The sequence below is a fragment of the Manis pentadactyla genome, chromosome 16 (assembly GCF_030020395.1).
Source record: "Manis pentadactyla isolate mManPen7 chromosome 16, mManPen7.hap1, whole genome shotgun sequence".
In the NCBI taxonomy this organism is placed as follows: Eukaryota; Metazoa; Chordata; class Mammalia; order Pholidota; family Manidae; genus Manis; species Manis pentadactyla.
Genome location: NC_080034.1, coordinates 39,425,491 through 39,443,376, shown reverse-complemented (window position 1 = coordinate 39,443,376; position 17,886 = coordinate 39,425,491). Strand labels below are relative to the sequence as shown.

The following is a 17,886-nucleotide window of genomic DNA, read 5'->3' as shown; positions in this document are numbered from 1 at the left end:
TGTGAGTCCAAGCACCTGGCTCCAGGGCCTCTTGCTACAATTACCAAGTAGAAGTCTTGATCTCCTTGGCTTCTGCCTGCTGTGTAACTTCAGTTCAGTTTCCCATGGTCTCTGTGCCTTTATACTAAAAAATATAATAATATTATTATTATTTGCATTTATTGAACCTCTTCTATGGCATAGGCATTGTGAACAAATGCCTTTCTACATAATGTCATTTAGTTCTCATAATAACTCTATGATGTAGGTATCATAACTTCCCTTTGCAGATGAGGAAATTGAGACCCAGAGAGGTTAATTAACTTGCCCAAGGACACACAGCTAGTAAGAAACAGCCAGGATACAAAGCCAGGCAAGCCCAAGCTGTAATCACAACTCTGTCCTGCCTGTACATGGGCGGGGTGGACAAGGAGCCAGGGTCAGTCAGTCCCAGGAAGGTCATTTGGTCTCACCCTCCCCTCCAGCTTTGAAGATCTTTTGCTTCCACTGGACCCAGCAGCCTGGTGGCCCCCAGAGGCTGCCCTACCCCCTGCTGATGACCCTTGCCCCCTTCTGCCACCTGATGCCGCTCCTGTGTCACATCAGGGAAGTGAGGATCTCCACGCCCAACCTGGGACGCAGCTGGCAGTGACTGCAGGAAGCAGGTCTGCCGAGTGTCCCAGGCGTCACTCAGAAACCTTCACCTTGCTGTCCTTGCTTGGGCACCCCGTCACACAGTCATTCACTACTTCTTCCTTCAGCCCACTTATGTGCCCAGCCGGTGCCCTGCCCGCGGGGAGCTTGTGGTCCAGCTGAGGAGCTGAGACCAGCTGCCTGATGTGACTGGGACAGGGGTGCACAGGAAGGCCTCCAGGAGCAGGAAGAGGGGGGTCTTCAGGGTCTGAGAGGCTGGGATGGCATCATGGCCGAGGCAGCTGGAAGCCAGGCCGTGAGGGGCCAGCTGGGACTTGCAAAGGGGCGAGGAAGGGGAGGCAAGGGACAAGTGTGGAGCTTCCTGAGGTGGCACTGTGCTTGGCGCTTCTCACATGTGAGACACATGCATGAGAGGGGGGAGGGAGCAGACAGCTCACATGACCTTGGATGGGTCTCTTCACCTTCCTGGGCCCCGACGTGGACCTCTGGGGTTGGAGTGAGGGTTAACCTTGCTGACACAGTAAAGGGAGAACATGGGGCAAGTGCTGAAAGCAGAGCCCTGGGTCACCTGCTGGGTCTCAGGACAATCTTGTGGGGGGTTCTATTCTTATCCCCATTTCAGAGGTAAACAAGCTGAGGCAGGGCAGGGGTGAGGTGACTGCCTGTAGCTGGCAGAGTGAGGGCCTACCCAGGCATCCCAGAGAATTTGGGGCAGGAGTGGGTGGGAAGTCTGGAGCCAGGGAGGGGAGCGAGTTGGAGACTCTTTCTTCATAGCCCTCATGGTGGGTAGGCCAAGGGCTTGGACAAGGGGCCTCAAGACGCGGCTTCAGTCCCAGCACTGCCTCTGACCAGCTGGGCAACCTCCACAAATTCCTTCCCTCTCTGGGCCTCAGCCTGTTTTTCTGAAAGGTGAGAGGTTGGATTAGACAGCCTGTTAGGAGGTTTCCTGTGTGCCCCCTCCCAAGTACATGCCCACAGGCCCTCTCATTGTGGGGAGGGACCTCCATCTACTCCGCATTGGATCACTCTCCATCACCACCCCAACAGCACCATCACATTGGCTGGGCATGCTCTTTACATATGTTTCCTCACTTCATCTCCACACACCCTTGGGAGGAAGCTCTCATTCCAGTTTACAGATAAAGAAACTGGGACCCAGGCAGCATAAGGGGACAGTCAGGGCCCCACTAGTGTAGGTGGGTGGGAAGAATGAGAAGCCTTAATCCATGTTCCTGCCTCTCCTCCCAGTGTAGATGGTCACATGGCACAGTAGAGACCACAACTGATGTCCTGTAGCTTAACAGGCTCGAGGGAAGGAAGTTTCAGGACAGGATGCCTCTCATCATGGCCTGCCTGGTGGCCACACATCATCCAGGGGCTTCGGCTGCAGCCAGGATCCCGGGGGCTGCTCCAGCACCATCTTCCCAAGGTCCAGCCTTTGCAAGTGCAGGGGCTTGCACTCCTCTGCAGTGCGCCATCAGCAAGCTTCCCTGGCGCCCCCAGGCAGCATGAGCTGTGTGCTTTGAGAGGTCCCGTTTGCACTAGGTAGATGAGAAGAGTAACCCTAAGACCCTGCAGAGACCCTCATAATTCTCAGCACTTGAGAGATTTTAACTGTTTAAGCTGCACATCGGCCCTATGAGATAGGCACTACTATTATCTACTACGTTTTACAGATGAGGAAACTGAAGCAGAGGAGAGGTTACATTACCTCCCAGGTAACACAAGTGCGGAATGAGGACCTAAGTCCTGGCAGCTTGGCCTGAGAGCCAGCGTGGGGCTCTACTCCCTCCCAACATACATAAAACAAAGGGAAACAATAGTAGACAGGCAATCTGTAATTAAGAATTGAACTGTACAGGACAGACTCTCCATGCTTGGGGAAGCTAAGCAGGGAGGGAGATCAAAGTTTCAGACAAGAAAGCCTGAGTGAGTCCTGGCAACCAAGGTATTGGAAGAAGTGGGTCGGGGCTTAAGCACAGATCTCCTGGTAAAGGGGTTAGATCCATTTGAGAAACTGGGGCCCCACCCCATAGGTGCCAGGCACTTTACCCAGCTCACCTCCCTACCCCCACACCACCCTGCCACTCTGATTGCACAGATGGGAAAACTAGGGCTCCAGCTGCGTCCTGCAGGCAAGAAGGGTGGGGGGTATTAAGCTGAGGGGATGAGTTTTGTGGGGGATGGGAGGACCAGGAAGAGCAGATGTGGGCCCTGCCTCCATGGCCTGGGACCTCATCCTCAGCTCTCCAGGCTTCCTGTCCCTGCCCACCCAGAGAAGGAAGGCCCCTCTCCTCCTTTCCTTTCTCCCCACCTCACTGCCAACAGCAGGCTGCCCTTCACCTGATGCTCTCCAAAGCATCCTTCAGCCCTCACAGCCAGCCCATGACGGGGGCCATTTCACAGAGGGAGAAACTAGAGCTCAGTCTTAGTGACTTGCCCGAGGTCAAACAGCAGATTGGCAGTGCCAGTTTGCCTCTCTCAAGTAGCGGAAGGGCAGAGAGCAGAGAAGGGAGAAGGGGCTGAGGGAGGGGCAGCTGAGGGGGTGTCCTGAGCCTAGTTCTCACAGCTCCCTTCCCTGGCTGGCTCCCCCTCCTGCTTCCCTGAAGGAACAGACCCCAGCTCTGGCCCTGACCTGTGGCCCCTCACACCTGGCCCCAGGCACGAGGCACCTTGCAAGGGGAAAGTGCTGATGAGGGCTCCAGTGGGGTGTGGCCTCCTGGGACGGGCAGGGGAAGGGCTGTTTGTTCCCGAGCCGTCCAGGTTTCGGGGATGGCTTTATGATGCCATCTGGAAGATGTGCCATGGGCGGGCCTAGCTGGCCCAGGGAGGGGAAGGGGGCACTGGGGCACAGTGAGGAGCTGCCCCCCAGCTGTTGCCTGGCCTCAAGAGGAGGGTGGGGCCTCAGGTGGACATGAGCCCAGTGCAGTCTGACAAAGATTCTGTGAATTTGGAACTAGCCCCATTTCACAGGTGGGGACACTGAGGCCCAGTGGATCAGTGAACTGCCCAAGGTCACTAGCCAGGTAGGAGTGACATTGGAGCTTATGTCTACCGCCTGCCTGCTTCTTACCACTGCTACACGGGTGCTGGACACCAAAGGCAGGCCTGGAACCAGAGGACCTGGTCCAGATGCCCCAAAACCTTGGGCAAGCATCTCCACTTCCTTAGGGCCACTCACCTCAGTTTCCTGTCCTGTAAAATGGGGATGATATACACCCTCTGGGTCAGTTGATAGGAGAAATAGCTGAGATAGTATTTGTGAACACTGTCAGAAGAGGGCAGGGGTCCCGTGGATGGACGTGGGTGTGCATTTCTATATGTGATTTAGAGCTGACGACCCCACAAAGCTCACAGCCACTACAGGATGAAGTCCTAGCCTGGCGCCCAAGACTGTTGACTGCAGGGTCCAGCCCTGCCAGTCACCCCAGCCACCGCCCCTTCCCTTGCGGGAGCTTGAGCACATTTACCTCCTTTCTGAGCCTTGGTCTTCTCGTGTCAGGTTGGGGGGCAGACAGTGCTCTCTACAGAGGGTCCATGGAGGCTCCAGGGAGCCCCCAATGAGAAAATGCATCACCCAAACATGTGAAGTGTTGTTACTGGGTGACAGCTGATGGCATAGACACCTCGGTGGCAGCTCATCTTCAGTAACTCAGGGGGAGGGAGTTGATTTGATCTTCCTGCGGGCCTCAGGCATTATGGTGAGAGACAAGGACTGGGGCTGCAGGACTTGCAGAGAGGGACAATGTGGGGAGCCAGCCCATTTTCCCCTTTCCTCAGCACCTTGAGGCCACTTTCTCCATGGAGAAGGGTGCTCAGGACTTGGCATCTCTGCTCCCGGTGGTGAAAGTTATTTCTCACATGGCTGGTTTTGGGGTAGGGCCGACTCTCCTCCAAGCCCTGTGAGCTGCCAGTAGGGTCTCCCTGGGGGTGAGGGCCTGGGGGAGGGGAGGCCTGTCTCCTTCATCAGGCCTGCATCCACGATTCACCTGTACACCTGGGACCCAACCCTCAAGGGAGGACCACTCAGGGGACCCGCCGGGACCATGGTCTTGGACCTCCAGCCTTTGCTAGGTGTCTGGACCCAGAAGCTCTGCTGAACAGTCTCAGTACTGACACAAGTCTCCCTATACATCCCCCTGTGATTTTTTTGTCCATTCTCTAGTCTTGGGTCAGCCCTAGCTGGGGGCCCCCGCACCTGACACCTACCCTGGGGCCTTGCATCTGGAGCTGGGTTCCACCACCTGTCCCTCAAGGGTCCACAGTCTTTGGATTCTGGGCCACTTTCCTGAGTGCCACATTTATTGTGTCCAACTTTGTCCTGGTGTTCTCTAATCATCTGGTTAATCTCTATCTACTACCTTTCCCTGATTTATCTTTTTGGCACAGAGAGGAGCCTGAAATGATCTGTGTGGTATTGTTCTGTGTGACAGCTGTCTCTCCCTATCAGAATGTCAGCTCCTTGGAGGCAGGGACTGGACCTGGCTTTTCCACTGCTGTGTCTCCATCTCTGGTGCCTGCTGAGCAGGGGAGGGAGGAGGCCCTGCCCCTCCCCTCTGATGGACACCAATGACTGCTGTCCTATGTTCTTACATTTAACTCCACTATCCCTCTTTCACTTGAGCAACTCTAGGAGGTTTCTGTTGCTGGCAACCCCAACAGGTTTAGAAAAGTGTGCTGTGGACTCCTTACCAGAGACTAGATGGGTGGGGATTAGGGCAGAGGGCCTCGCTGGTGGAGGGAACAGCATGACTTTTTTAAGGCACAGAGATGGAAGAGCACATCTACAGGGAAGAAACCTAGTGCTGGTTGCCGCCCCAATATCCATTCTCTCCTTCTTTCTTACTAATGGAATCCCAGTTTTCTTGGAGGAAATGCCAGCATTCCTTTGCGATAGAAGGAATAGTTAACAAAGTTCTGGCCAGTGAGATACACATGAAGTTGTTGGGTAGAGATTCCAGGACAGTTCCTTAAAAAGGGGAGTGTTTCAGTCATTCCTTTCTGCCTGGAACTGGGATGTAATGGCTGGAGCTCTGGTGGCTACACTGTGGCTATATGAGGCAGCCTTGTGGCTGGAAGCCAGCCCTGTAATTACCCTTAGATTTTACGTTTAATGAGAGAAAAATAAATCCCTATCTTCTTAAAGCCACTGTCTTTTAGGGCTATGTTACTTGTAGCTGAATGAAATTCCTACATGACTCAAGAGGGTTTGTCAGTATTTCCATTTTTCGACATTACCTTCTTTGTCTATATGGCTTTGGGTAGCCATTTCCCATAAGGAGGACATTAACAAGCAAAGGGAATGAAGACGAAGGGAATAGGGTCCCAACCCTGGGAAGAGGTCAGGGGTGTTCAGGAGAGAGGTCCTTGGGAGACGAGCCAGGCCTGGGAGTGCCCAGGGAAGGTGGGTCTGAGGAGGCCTGGACTCAGCTCTCGCCCATTGTTCCCTCAACAATAAATGTGCAGGTGAACGTATGAAATCCAAGCCACATACAAATTTCCAGTAATACCACCCATTCTTCCAAATACACATCGCTATATTTGAAAATGCTCTAGTATCCAGGAACTATGCCAGGGGCTCCCCTCCTGCCACCCCTGGCCACTGCATCTAGAGCAGTTAGGGCCCTGGACTGAGGCTGTGGCCACCCCAGGAGTGAGGGCGGCTGGGCCAGAGGCATCGCTGTGGAACTCACTCTGACAGGCCTGGGGGTGACCACAGACGCTCCTCTGCTGGTTAAGGCAGGCTCTTGAGGACACGGAGAGTGCTCGAGTGGACAGGGCATCCCACTATCTAAGCCTCACATCATGTGGGTTAAGACAGAGCCCAGAGAGGGGGAGTGGCTTCGCCAAAGTCACACAGCATTTAGGGTGGGGCAGATGCCAGAATCTGCATTTGGCAAAATTCAGAAGGGACATCAAAATACAACAGGCACCCATCTTTTGGCTTTGTTTTGGCTGTTCTCCTTGCCTGGAGTGCTCTTCTGCCAGATACCCACGATGATCACTCCCTCGGCTGCTTCACTTCTTTCCTCAAACATCACCTTCTCAGCGGGCACCTCCCTGACCTCCTATTTGGAGCTGCACTTCCTCTTCACTTCCCGATGCTCTCCTATTTCTCCATATCCCTTTGCATCACGTGATACACCATGTATCTCACCGTACGAGTTCCCCGATGCACAGACATTTGTGGTCTGTTTCATGCCTGCTTGCTCAAGACCTAGGACAGGGCCGGGCACACTGCAGCTATGTGCTTGGTGCAGCTTTACATACTTATTAACAGAATGAATACATGAATGAATGTCAAGCTTGGCCCACAGCACCTGTGCAGGTGGAGAGGATGATGAAAGTGTTTGAATGGGTTCTTGTGGTGCAGAAATGTCCTTGAATGCATCTCCGGCCCCTGCTGGAACTGCTTACGCCCCAGGGTGGGAGCTGTAGCCCCCGCCTGAAGCCATAGAGCCAAGATGTGCCATTTTAAGGGCAAGTTGAAGATAAAGCTTAAATTGTTTCTGCTGCTTTTCTCATGGAAAAAACAAAATAAGCCCTTCCATCCTTTTGGTGATTATGGCTTTCTGTTAATGTGAGAGGGTGCCTGTGTACATTACGGATATTTATGTAGTGCATGAGTCTGAAGTCAGAGCTTCTAGTCTGGCCACTCCTTAGTATGTGACTGTGGGACTGAGCCTCATTTTTGTCACCCCATTAAATGGGAAGATTAATGGCACTTAACAGAATATTGACTCCTCTTGCGTGAGCTGTTGATTGGGAAGGCACATGGGGAGCCTAGCTGAGCTCAGGGCCTGGCCTAGATCTTGACCTGGGTGATGGTTATGCATAGGAAGAGTTTGTATTCCTTATGCTGAACGCATAAGTTTGTGTTCTTTACTGTGTAAGAAGTATACATCCATAACAAAGAAAGAAATAGCACTTACTTCAGAAGGTTGTTGTGAGGCTGGAACAGAATTTCAAATATGCCTCATTTGTAGACGCGAGTAAAAAACATAAACTATTACTAAGTATGAACATGTGCATACGGGTCAGAACTTCCTTGTGGGCACACGCTGGTGTGAGATTACGTGACCTTAAGGTAGTGGTGACGTGTCTGTTTGTGAATTAGGGTCATGAGTGGGCACCTGTGTCAGTATATGGATGCGTGTGTATTGTGTGGCAATGTTCTTGCATGTGAATGGTGCACAGAACTGCACGTGTATGCTGAGGAAATGGCACTGGGACTCAGCTGTGCTCCTCACACTGGGTGGGGGGGGTTGGCAGGCACAGGGCCCACTGCCCCCCCGCACCCGCCCTTTCCAGGAAGAGGCAAGACAGAGACACTGAAGGCCTGGCCATGACTCCCAGGGCTCCGTCCCTTCCCACAGCTGTTAACTTCTCAAAGATGCAAATTCCTCTCTCTCTGCTCCATGTAAATGAATACTGAGAGCCAAGGCTGCCGCCCCTTGGGCCCAACCACCACCCTTATGATCCATGATGGGACAAACCCTGCCCCTGAGGCTGCCATTCTTGGGGATCCGAGCCAGATAGTCAGTTCCTGGTTCCCAACCACCGATTCTCTTTGCTGGGGGACCTCTCCCTGCTGCTCGGGTGTCCTAGAGAGCCTGGGCTGGGAGGGGCCCACAGTGGCTGTGAGACTTTGGGGAAGGCAGTGCCCTCTCTGGCTAGGCTCTAAGGCCATTCCTGGTCTCATGTTTGGGGGTGCTCTGAATGCTCAGTTTCCAACCTATGGCACTAGAAAAAGGCCAGGCTCTCCCAGACCCTCCTGCACGGCATATTTACTGCGGGTCCCACTTAGGACCTCAGCCCCCCAATTCCCACCAGTGCTTGCTTTCTCTGTCTCCTGGGTCCTGTCTCCTCATCAGAGACATGTGTCTTCATCAGCCCTGGATGACTCACATCAGGGAGTCAGGCAGGGGCTTAACTGCCCTCCTGTCTCAGTAGCAACTACCTCAAAACTCCTGATGTAGGCATCCCAACACCAAGACCAAGACCTCACCTCCATGCCTCCTGGTTATACATGCGCTCAGCTACCAGGAAGCCAGGGTGGGTGGGAGCAGAGAGGTAAGTGAAGGAAACAGCACGAAAGCCAGAGCGGGATATGCTCAGAGGATTTGGGTGTTGTTTGACACCAGGAAATGCATGATGGGGAGCAGATGCCATCTTGGTGCCCACCTATGGCCTAGCCTCCCTCCCTGTCCCTGGTACTGATGTGGGTCTTTGCGGACACCTGGAACCAAATGTGTCAACCCCAGTGCTCCACCCTCGGAAGTGGTAAACTACAGGGCCAAACCAGTTCCAGGGCATAGGTTTCTGGCTGTCAATTCTCAGCCTCAGGCACACCTGTGATCCCTGACTCCCCCAGGAGTACCCGCACACTGGGGGCTGAGCTGGCCTGGGCAGTGTCTGCCTCCAGAAATCAGAAATTTGTTCATTTCTTCACTGCAAATGTGTACTGAGAGTCTATGGCATGCAGCTGCAGAGTACAACCTTCTTCCCTCACAGCCTCTTCTTAGAGGAAATTAGGATCTCCTAGACTCTTCCAGATGGTCCTTTCCTGCATTCCAACTCCCACTCCAGACCAAGAAATACCCACAAGGCAAGGATTTGATGAGGATATGGGCTCTGGTCCAGGGAGAGACTCCCAAGCAGGTTACAGATCTTTGGGACACTGCCTCCCAAATGCCCAGTGTCCCAGTCCCTTCTCAGGAGCCCAGACCTCCCATATCTGGCAGGTCACAAAATATAACAATGGTCACCGTACACCAGACACTCACCATGTGCCAGGTTTATGATGCTAAACTTTCATGATGGGTTTTAATTCTCATGATGCCTCTGGAGAAAGGACTGTCCTCATTTGCAGATAAGGACACTGAAGTTCTGAATACTTAAATAAACTGACCAGTCACACAGTAGACAAGCAGCAGAGCCCAGATTCAAAGCCAAGCTCACCTACCTGGAGTGGAGAGCAGAGGCAACACCTGCCCTGAAAAAGTGGGAATTTGGAAAACCTACTTGAACGGGGAGTCAGGCCAGGGCAGTGTCCATCCTTTCCAGATGAGGCCTGGACCACGTGGAGCCCTCTGCTGTCTTGGGCCCACCCTGCCTAGCTCCAAGGTAGCCACATTCCCCAGCACCCCCAAGGCACCACCCCTGCTTTCCCCCATTCCCCATCCCGTGGCTCAGGGCAGCCATACTGCGAGAAGGCATTTCTCCCAGCCCAGCGCAGTCCCTCCATGGCCCTTGCTATCCCACTACCCTCTAATTCTGTGGGGGTCTCGGCTGCTCAGAGGCCCTGAGCAGTGACAATCCAGCCTTTTAACGATCTTGGGTGTCTTGGTTGCTGACCTCGGCTGGAGGCTGGGTGCAGGCAAGCATGGCCCCCACAGGGTCTCCTGGGGCCCTGGCTTCACTCTTCCATATCCTTGCCAATTGGCCCCTAGGTGGGGGCCTCCCCTGGCTTTACACTGGCTCTCCCTGCTTCTACTTTGTTCCCCTATAGTTTATTCTCAACATGGCAGAGGGACCTTGTAAAGGATGTCAGATGTGTCCCTGTGTTTACAGCCCTTCAATGGCTCCTGTCTCACCCAGAGTGAAAGCCGAACTCATTTCAGTAACCTCGAGGCCTCACCCTCCCCTGGCCCTTAGGTCCTACTACTCTTCTCGCTTGTGCGGGAACAGCCATGCTTCCACCTCAGGGCCTTTGTATTTGCTGTTCTCACTGCCTGGAATGTTCATGCTCCACTATTTGTGCATATTAGTGAAGGTTTCTCTGGTTGTCGTATTAAAATAACATTCCTGTCTCCCTCACCAGCACTCTCTGCCCGTCTTTATTTCTCTCCAGAGCACCTGTCACCTCATGACATATTACATCTTTGTTAATTGTCCATCCCAACTAGAACATCTCCAGCACCTGGAATAGTGCCTGGCACAGAAGTAACGTTCAACAAGTGGATGAGGAAATGAACTGCAAAGGGGCAAGGGCAGCAGAGCTCTCCCAGGCTGCAACTGGGCTTGGGCAGTTGACTGGGAAGCCTATATTCTCACACCTCTTCCCCCTCCACACAGATAGAAACAGGGCCATCTGGAATATTCCCCATAGTGGCACTGATTTCCTTTCAGTGTTTCAAGTACACCTCCCTCTCCCATCTTTCCTCAGACTGTTCCCTCTATTACCTTCCCATCTCCCCATCCTTCAGGTTTCAGCTGAGATGTTGCTTCCTCAGAGGCCCCCCAGATAGTCCTGGGAGTGAAGGATGCTTACTCCACACTCCCTAGCACTGACTTCCATGTTCACATGAGTTGTGACACTTAGGAGTTTCCTGTTCAAAAACTGAGCATCAGGCTGGCCTACCGTTGGGCCTTGTCTGGATGGTTGTGAGGACTAAATGAGGGAAATTCATTGTTGTTTGTGACAGAAAAGCAGCACACTGGAAATAATGTTTAATCCAGAAATCACAGCCTCAGACAAACCCTGGAAAATGCTGGGCAACTATGGCTCATATTTTGAATGTTACCCTTCTAGATGTTTTCAGATACCTGAGACTCTAGTGGGAGTGGCCGACAACCCTGGCTCAGCTTCACAGACCAGCAGGTGGTGCTGGGGGTCCTGCAGCCCTTCAGGCCATCCCCTACAATCCTCACACTATGTGCGGTCCCAGGACCAACAGTGTCCACTACCTGGGAGTTTGTAGAAATGCAGAATATTGCCCTCTTCCCCATGATCTACTAAACCAGGATTTGCATTTTAACACATTCAAGTTTGAAATGCACAGCCCCAGACCACAGCATTTCAGAACTAAGGGTTAAAAAGGGTATATATTACATATATACGTATATAAATAAAATCCACTGAGTTCCATCCAAGTCCTGGTTTCTAAGCCAGTACGTCCCCGTTTTACAGAAGCAGAACCTGTGAGCCATTAGTCAGAAACACTAGCCTGTCAGAATCCATTCTCTGGACATCCTGAACCCTTAACTCACACATATTGTCCCATCTCAAAGCAGTCTTGCCTGCTCCCTGTTCCATTCCCATTTTTGAAATAAAGGGCTGCCCTGAGCGCTCTCGGTGATTGCTCTCTTGGCTGCCAGATAGGGCTGGACACCAGGTGGTGCCTGGGAAAGTGGCTGGGTCCCAGCAAGCATGTGAGGGAGGTGCCTTCTCAAGAACAGGGTGGGAGGCACTCAGGTACAACCTGAGCTGGGGCAGGGAGGTGGCTTGAGGACCTGTTCGCTCTGCCAGGAGGGCTGGGCCTGGACCACTGCAACTGCCTCTCCCACCCACTAGACAAAAGCTCAGCTAAGAGTCCCATCCCTGTTACCTAGCCCCCGTGGGAATAGCTCACGCCAGGAACTACCATCAAACCTGCTCCCTTCTCCCAGGGCCTGGTGACTTCTTGACAGGTTACAGCCCCAAAGACAAACAGATTCTGCCAAGCAAATAACTGTCCAGCAGTGGGGGTGTTGGGAAAGTCCTGGGAGTGGGTCTGAGCTGCCAGAAGACCCAGGTCACAGGGTGGAGGCCCCTCTCCTGCAGAGAACAAACAGCCATGGGCACCTGGAAGGAAGCAGGATGCAGGTGCGCTGTCCTGGCACTAAGGGCAGGGGCAAGGGTGTTCACCCCAGGGGTCTGTGGGCCCATGCTCTCTTGCCCTGGGCTCAGACTCAGGAGTTTTGCATTCAGGCCCTTGGAGCAGGGACCAGTTCCCTCGTGGTGCCTCCATTCCTCTCATGCAATCTGTGGCCACTGATTCCCTCACCGGGCTGCCCCCAGGGAGGTGGCCAGGGAATACCCTCCCCATCAACTCCTGCACCCTAGGTCTTGGGGCTCACATCCAGCGCCATCATTTAGAACACACACACCTTTGCCAGCGAGGGTGAAGGCCTAACCTGGGGGTCTGCAACTGAGTGAAAGTAATGCAAGTGCCTGGGAGCCAAGGCAAAGGGGTCTGAACCTCTAAGACAATCAACTCCCTTCCCTTTCTGATCTCACCTTCTCTTCAACACAGAGGGGTGATGATGTGACTTACAAAGCCGAGATTTGAGTTCTCTGGAGTGCTTACAGTCAAAAGGATGGTTCCAGGCAACCCACGAATTGCCATCGTATCTGCCAATTAAGTTTCTTTCATGCTGACCACCATTAACTTGCCTCCCCATCTCCTGGCCAAGGTCATAGGCCTGTCTCACCTAAGTAATAGACTGCAAGTTTGTTTGCCAATTGCCTGGAGTGGGGTCCCTACCTGATTATCAGACTTTCAGGCTAGTCCACAAAAGCTTACCCAACCAATGTATACGCAAGAAGGAGCACCCTAGAGCACTCATGAACTAATGCCCAACCGCCAAGGGAAGCATGCAAGGAAGATTCATTCCATCTTCTAAATCTAGGGTGCCAGGGGCCCAGCTGAGACTGAGGAGGAGACTCTCCAACTCAGCCTTGTCTGCTTTCCCAGTAGGAAAGGTGCCTGTGACAGTCTGCAGTCTTCCTGTACTACCCTGGTTTCTGTGCAATGTATCTGACACACAGGAAATCTGCCCCAACAGTGCTTGCTAGCTCATCAACACTAACTTGGTGGTACTTACGTGCTGGAGAAGTGCTTAACAGATTCACGGTACTCTGGGGGCCTAAAGGCCACTGGAAGGAGTTTTCTTATGTTTCTAGTCACTGGGAGGTAGGAGGGCAGCAGATTTAATCATAACCCCAGGACTGATTTCCCAAACATATAATGAACCTCACTCAGGGTCTCAGTTTTCCCATTTGCAAAAGGTAGACCCAAAGAGCAAAAAGTATACATCACAGAGCCAATATTGGGCCAACCAGGTACACAGGGGGCTTGAGGGCACAATAAAACTCACTGACACATACAAAAATAGTTTTTTGTGTTAATTTAATCATACAAATATTCATTTATACAGTAAGGAAAAACCTCCTCATCTTCATCTCCTCCCAGGCACCATGAGGCCCCACCACAAACACCCACTCAGTGTGCTTGCTACACACCCCTGTCCAGGTGGAAGGGCAGCCACTGCTGTTCCAGCACTCACCCAAGGAGACTAAGGAAAGGTAAGGCAGGGTGAGCTGGGGACCCAGCTTGCAGCTCTGAGCCCTGACAGCCCCGCCATCCTCTCCTGCTGGGGCTCAGACTGAATTTGGGGAGGTGTTAATTCTCATGCCCACTTCCCACCTGACCACTCTCAGGCCACACCAGCTGTCTTGGTGCGGTTCTCTCCAGGCTAAAAGTGCCTCTGATGGGCTTAATGTGACAGACAGTCTTTACTGGGGAAGAGAAGGCTGCCTTTTGTAGAAAAATGCCCCAAATTCAACTGTCCCCATGACAAAAAGAAAAAAAGGCATGCACGCGTGCACACGTCCACACATACCTTACTCCATGCACACAGATTCTTCCCAAGCTTCAGCCCCTCTGCCTCCCCTGCTGGGCTCAGGCCCCCAAAGGACAGTGCCTGCTTCACCTCATTGCTGCCAGACACTGGTGGTCCTGTCCAGAGGTAGCCTGCCATGTGGTGACAAGACCAAGAGCAAGGGAGACTACTGGGGATGAGAGGTTAGCATCTACCACCTTACTGGGCAGGGGAGTAGAGGGGCTCTGGGCGTTGCTCAAACCCAAAACAGCGAGAGGAGGCAGAATGGTACCGATGCCCTCCTGGTCCTGGAGGAGCCATGGACTTCCTCCACCCCTAAACCACAGCTTGTGCTTACTCTGGGCCTCTGCAAGAAGTTCAGCTCTCCAAAGATGTGTACAGAAATGGTTTATTCTTAGGAGGGAAGCCAGAGGTGTGAGACAAGTCACCTTGTAGGTGAGGTTACCTACAGGGAAGAGGAGGAGCAGGATGCCTCTGGCAGGGCCAGACCTACTGGTGGTGGCCTATGAAGCCCCTGCTGAATAATGGCAGGTAGCCCCTCTGAGAAACAGGAAAGGGACACCCGTGTCGGGGAGATGAGGAAGCCAGGACACCAGGGGATGTAGTTTCCCATAATCCTGCCAGGAGTAGCTGGAGATGCACTGCTGTGAAGGTGAGCAAGCCAGGAGAATGGCTGGACTATGTGTGGGCTCCTGGTGGTATCCCAGGAGGTTGGCACCAATAGTAGCCGCAGGCTGGGCCTGATAGGGCCCTCAGACAAAAAGCCACTGTGAGCCCCTGGCTTGGGCCACTGGTGGCCTGGGCACCGGCAGGGACTCCCTTCTGTTCTGTTCCGGAATGGGGCATTTTTCATGTGCATAGAGAGTGGGTGCTCCAGTGTGAGCCCTAGTCCAACCCCAGCGCCAGCTGTACCGCCCTTCTCAGCAGCATGGCTCCACTCTCCCCCTGGGGCTTCTCCAGCGGACCAAAGTTTATTCCCCCTTTTACTTGTTGGGAAGTGGGGAGGTGGGGAGGTGAAGGAATTTTATACAAGCTTTTCTCCCACAATCAAGCTTTAAAAAACAACTGTCTCAGAAGAGGATGAGGAGGAACAAATATCACGCATTTGTGGAACTCAGACACACAGAGACAGACAGGCAGGCAGACCCATACCCAGGCTATAATGACCCCTTGCAGCCGTTCATCACCTGGTCTCTCTGCTTGTCTCACACCTCTGGGGCGTGACAGGCAGGTGACCCTGCATCCACACCCTAGATCCACATCCCTGGCTATCAAACCAACCAAGACTCGAGGGAAGGAGGGGGTTGGAAGAGAAGAGGGACTTTGCATATTCTTGTATCTTTGGCAGATAGCTGTTCTCGCCTGGTTCAAGCTTCCCATGGAGATACCCACGTCTCAACCTGCTCAGATCCACAGGATGCCAGTGGGACCACCTACCCAAGTGGGCAGCCAGCCAGTCAGCCTTCGTTCCAGCTGGGCTACCCCTTGCCCACCACCTCCCAAAAACCAAGTATCCTACTCAGGGTGGGGGTCCTCTGGTTTCCATTAAAATGTGGTCTCCAAGATCATGTTGTCAGTAATTATGGCCTTTCCCCATGGCAAATTCCCCATTTGGGGTTGTATTTTCATACCTTAACAGCTCAGCCTCCACTAACTGGCTGTGAAAACATCACAATGGGACAACCGGACAGAAACACAGGGAAGGGAGTTGTGAGCCAAAAGAGAAGCATGGGACACCTTCACACTCACTGATGAGCTGCACCAACACCCATGTGTGTGTGCCTGTGGCACATCCATATACGTAGCATGGAGGTACTATTCCCAGAGCAAATGGAAAAACCCTGTGGACAAAGAATCCAAAAGAGCAGTAAGCATAATGGCATCTCTCTCCACCAAGAGAAACATGGAAGAAGAGCAATTTGAATTGTTACAAGTGTGTGCAGGACACCTCTCTGCCTCAGAAACTCCCACACCATCTGAGATCCGTCCTCAAGGCTTCCTCAAGGCTGGCCACACAGGGAAGTTTGGTTTTCAGAGAGTTTCTGATGGTAACAAGCCACAGGGTTGACAAATACAAATGTCAAAGGTGTAAATCAACAGAAGATTAAAGAGAAAAGAAGAGGAAAAGGGCGATAATTGATTGGTTGATGCCATTAAAAACAGATGGGGTCAGAGACTTCTCGAGTCATGTGGCATGGCAGATGTCTTCCTGTAGCACTGACCCAGAGAGTCCCCAAACATGCCACACCAGCTTTTAACCTGAATCGCTTCCAGAGCAAGCAGCTATTCTATAGAGTATGTTATCCCTTATCCAAAAAAATAAAAGTGGGGAAAGAGGGAAAAAATTAACATGTGCTCAAAACTACAACCTGTCTGTAGGCAAAATAATTTTTGTTGAAAAAGATGGCTTTTTTCCCCCATTTAAACTTTTTTTCCCTTCCCGAGTGACCTAATGATTTGTTAGACTGATGCCTACTAAACAAAACCAAGGCAGCTGCATGGATTTCTTCTTGGTAGCTCAACACCACTCCTGCGATTCAGCATTCACACATGCATACTGAGTTTACTCAAAACTAGTCTGTTCTGCTTCTTCCTCTTCTTCCAGGATTGGGGGTCAGAGCCAGAGGTCCATGTGACGCGGTCTGCCATCCAGAGGAACCCCTTGCCCGCCCCCCAAAAAAGTCAAGCCTTCTGTCTTATTTTTCTTCTTGCTGACACCCGTTTAAGACTGGCCGAAGGGGTAAGGCCCATGGAGCCCCTGGAAGAGAGTGAAGACAGTCAGTGGTGGCAGACACAGCACGTACACTTTAACAACCAAACCCAGTAAAAGAATCTGTGGTTCCCAGTGAGCCAGAAGGAAGCCCCAAGGCACGACAAGGCCTGAGGGTTGTCCTTGCTATGCAAAGCCCAGAATGCCAAGTATCAGCATTTCAAGGTGTTAAGTGTTCTCACTCAGTCACACCATCATCAAAAGGGAAGCTGGAGGAAAGACTCTTCATCTTTCAACTTCTAGCTCTAGATTGGTGCCAACTTTCCTCCACCTAGGCTACAAGGCCTTCCTTCCTTCCTTGACAACGATGTCTCAATCTTTCTGCTAAAGATCCTTGTACACCACTTTCTGCACCTTTACTTCAGATGTAGGCTACTGTGGCTAACAACATTTATATCAACACCGCAGCAGAGACAGCAACTTTCTACAGGCACCTAATACCAGGCATACTACTAGGAACACTGTGTACATTGTCTTTACTCCTCATTCCAAAAGCCAGTTAAGCATTATTACACCCATATGACTGATGCCCACCAGACTGCAGAAACTAAGAGACTTGTTCAAAGTCACTTGGTACTAAAAGGCAGAGCTAAGATTCAAACCCAAGTCTGATCTGTTCTTCCCACATTGCCTCTCCTTTGCCACGTGATGGTACGCTTACCTCCAAATTGGCAAAGGCATTTCCTATGCTGCCTGGCTGGGTGGAAAAGTCTTCGTAGTCTCACTTTTCCCTTATGTTAAGAATGAGACACCAAGATGTACCAAAAGCAGCTGCATGAACTCACTGGAGGATGACCTGTGTCTCTCCCACCCCCTTCCCAGCCTCCTCCTAGAGTGTGCTCATTGACGCCAAGACCCAGAAGGGCAAAGGTCTAACTGGTGACCAACCTAGTCACTAGGATCATATACCCCAAAATGCCCAGAAGCAGCAGGGCCTCTGGACAAAAGGGGTATGGGGTACAGAGAGCAGGTGCCTCAGCCATAACCATGACAGATGACCAGAGGGAGTTTCCCAATGCTTGACAACTATATTAAGAATACTGAATCTAGGCACAATTCAGGGTGGTGAGGGGGTTCACCAGAATGACAGAGATGAC

At 52.2% G+C, this 17,886-nt stretch overlaps 1 protein-coding gene and 1 long non-coding RNA gene across 5 annotated transcripts in view; one reads left to right on the top strand and one right to left on the bottom strand.

Moving 5' to 3' along the window:
- Positions 1-7,933: 7,933 nt before the first annotated feature.
- LOC130681334 (uncharacterized) lies at positions 7,934-16,368 on the top strand. Its single transcript, XR_008994404.1, has 2 exons — positions 7,934-13,702; positions 15,368-16,368. It is a non-coding gene; the product is annotated as an uncharacterized LOC130681334 (long non-coding RNA).
- ILRUN (inflammation and lipid regulator with UBA-like and NBR1-like domains) overlaps positions 15,503-17,886 on the bottom strand; it is a 116,360-nt gene continuing 113,976 nt past the window's right edge. For all 4 annotated transcript variants that reach the window (XM_036887045.2, XM_036887047.2, XM_036887046.2 and 1 more), the window contains one exon: positions 15,503-16,777. In XM_036887045.2, the coding sequence (XP_036742940.1) occupies positions 16,742-16,777 (36 nt within the window). In that variant the 3' untranslated portion in view covers positions 15,503-16,741. The remainder of the gene's footprint in view (positions 16,778-17,886) is intronic.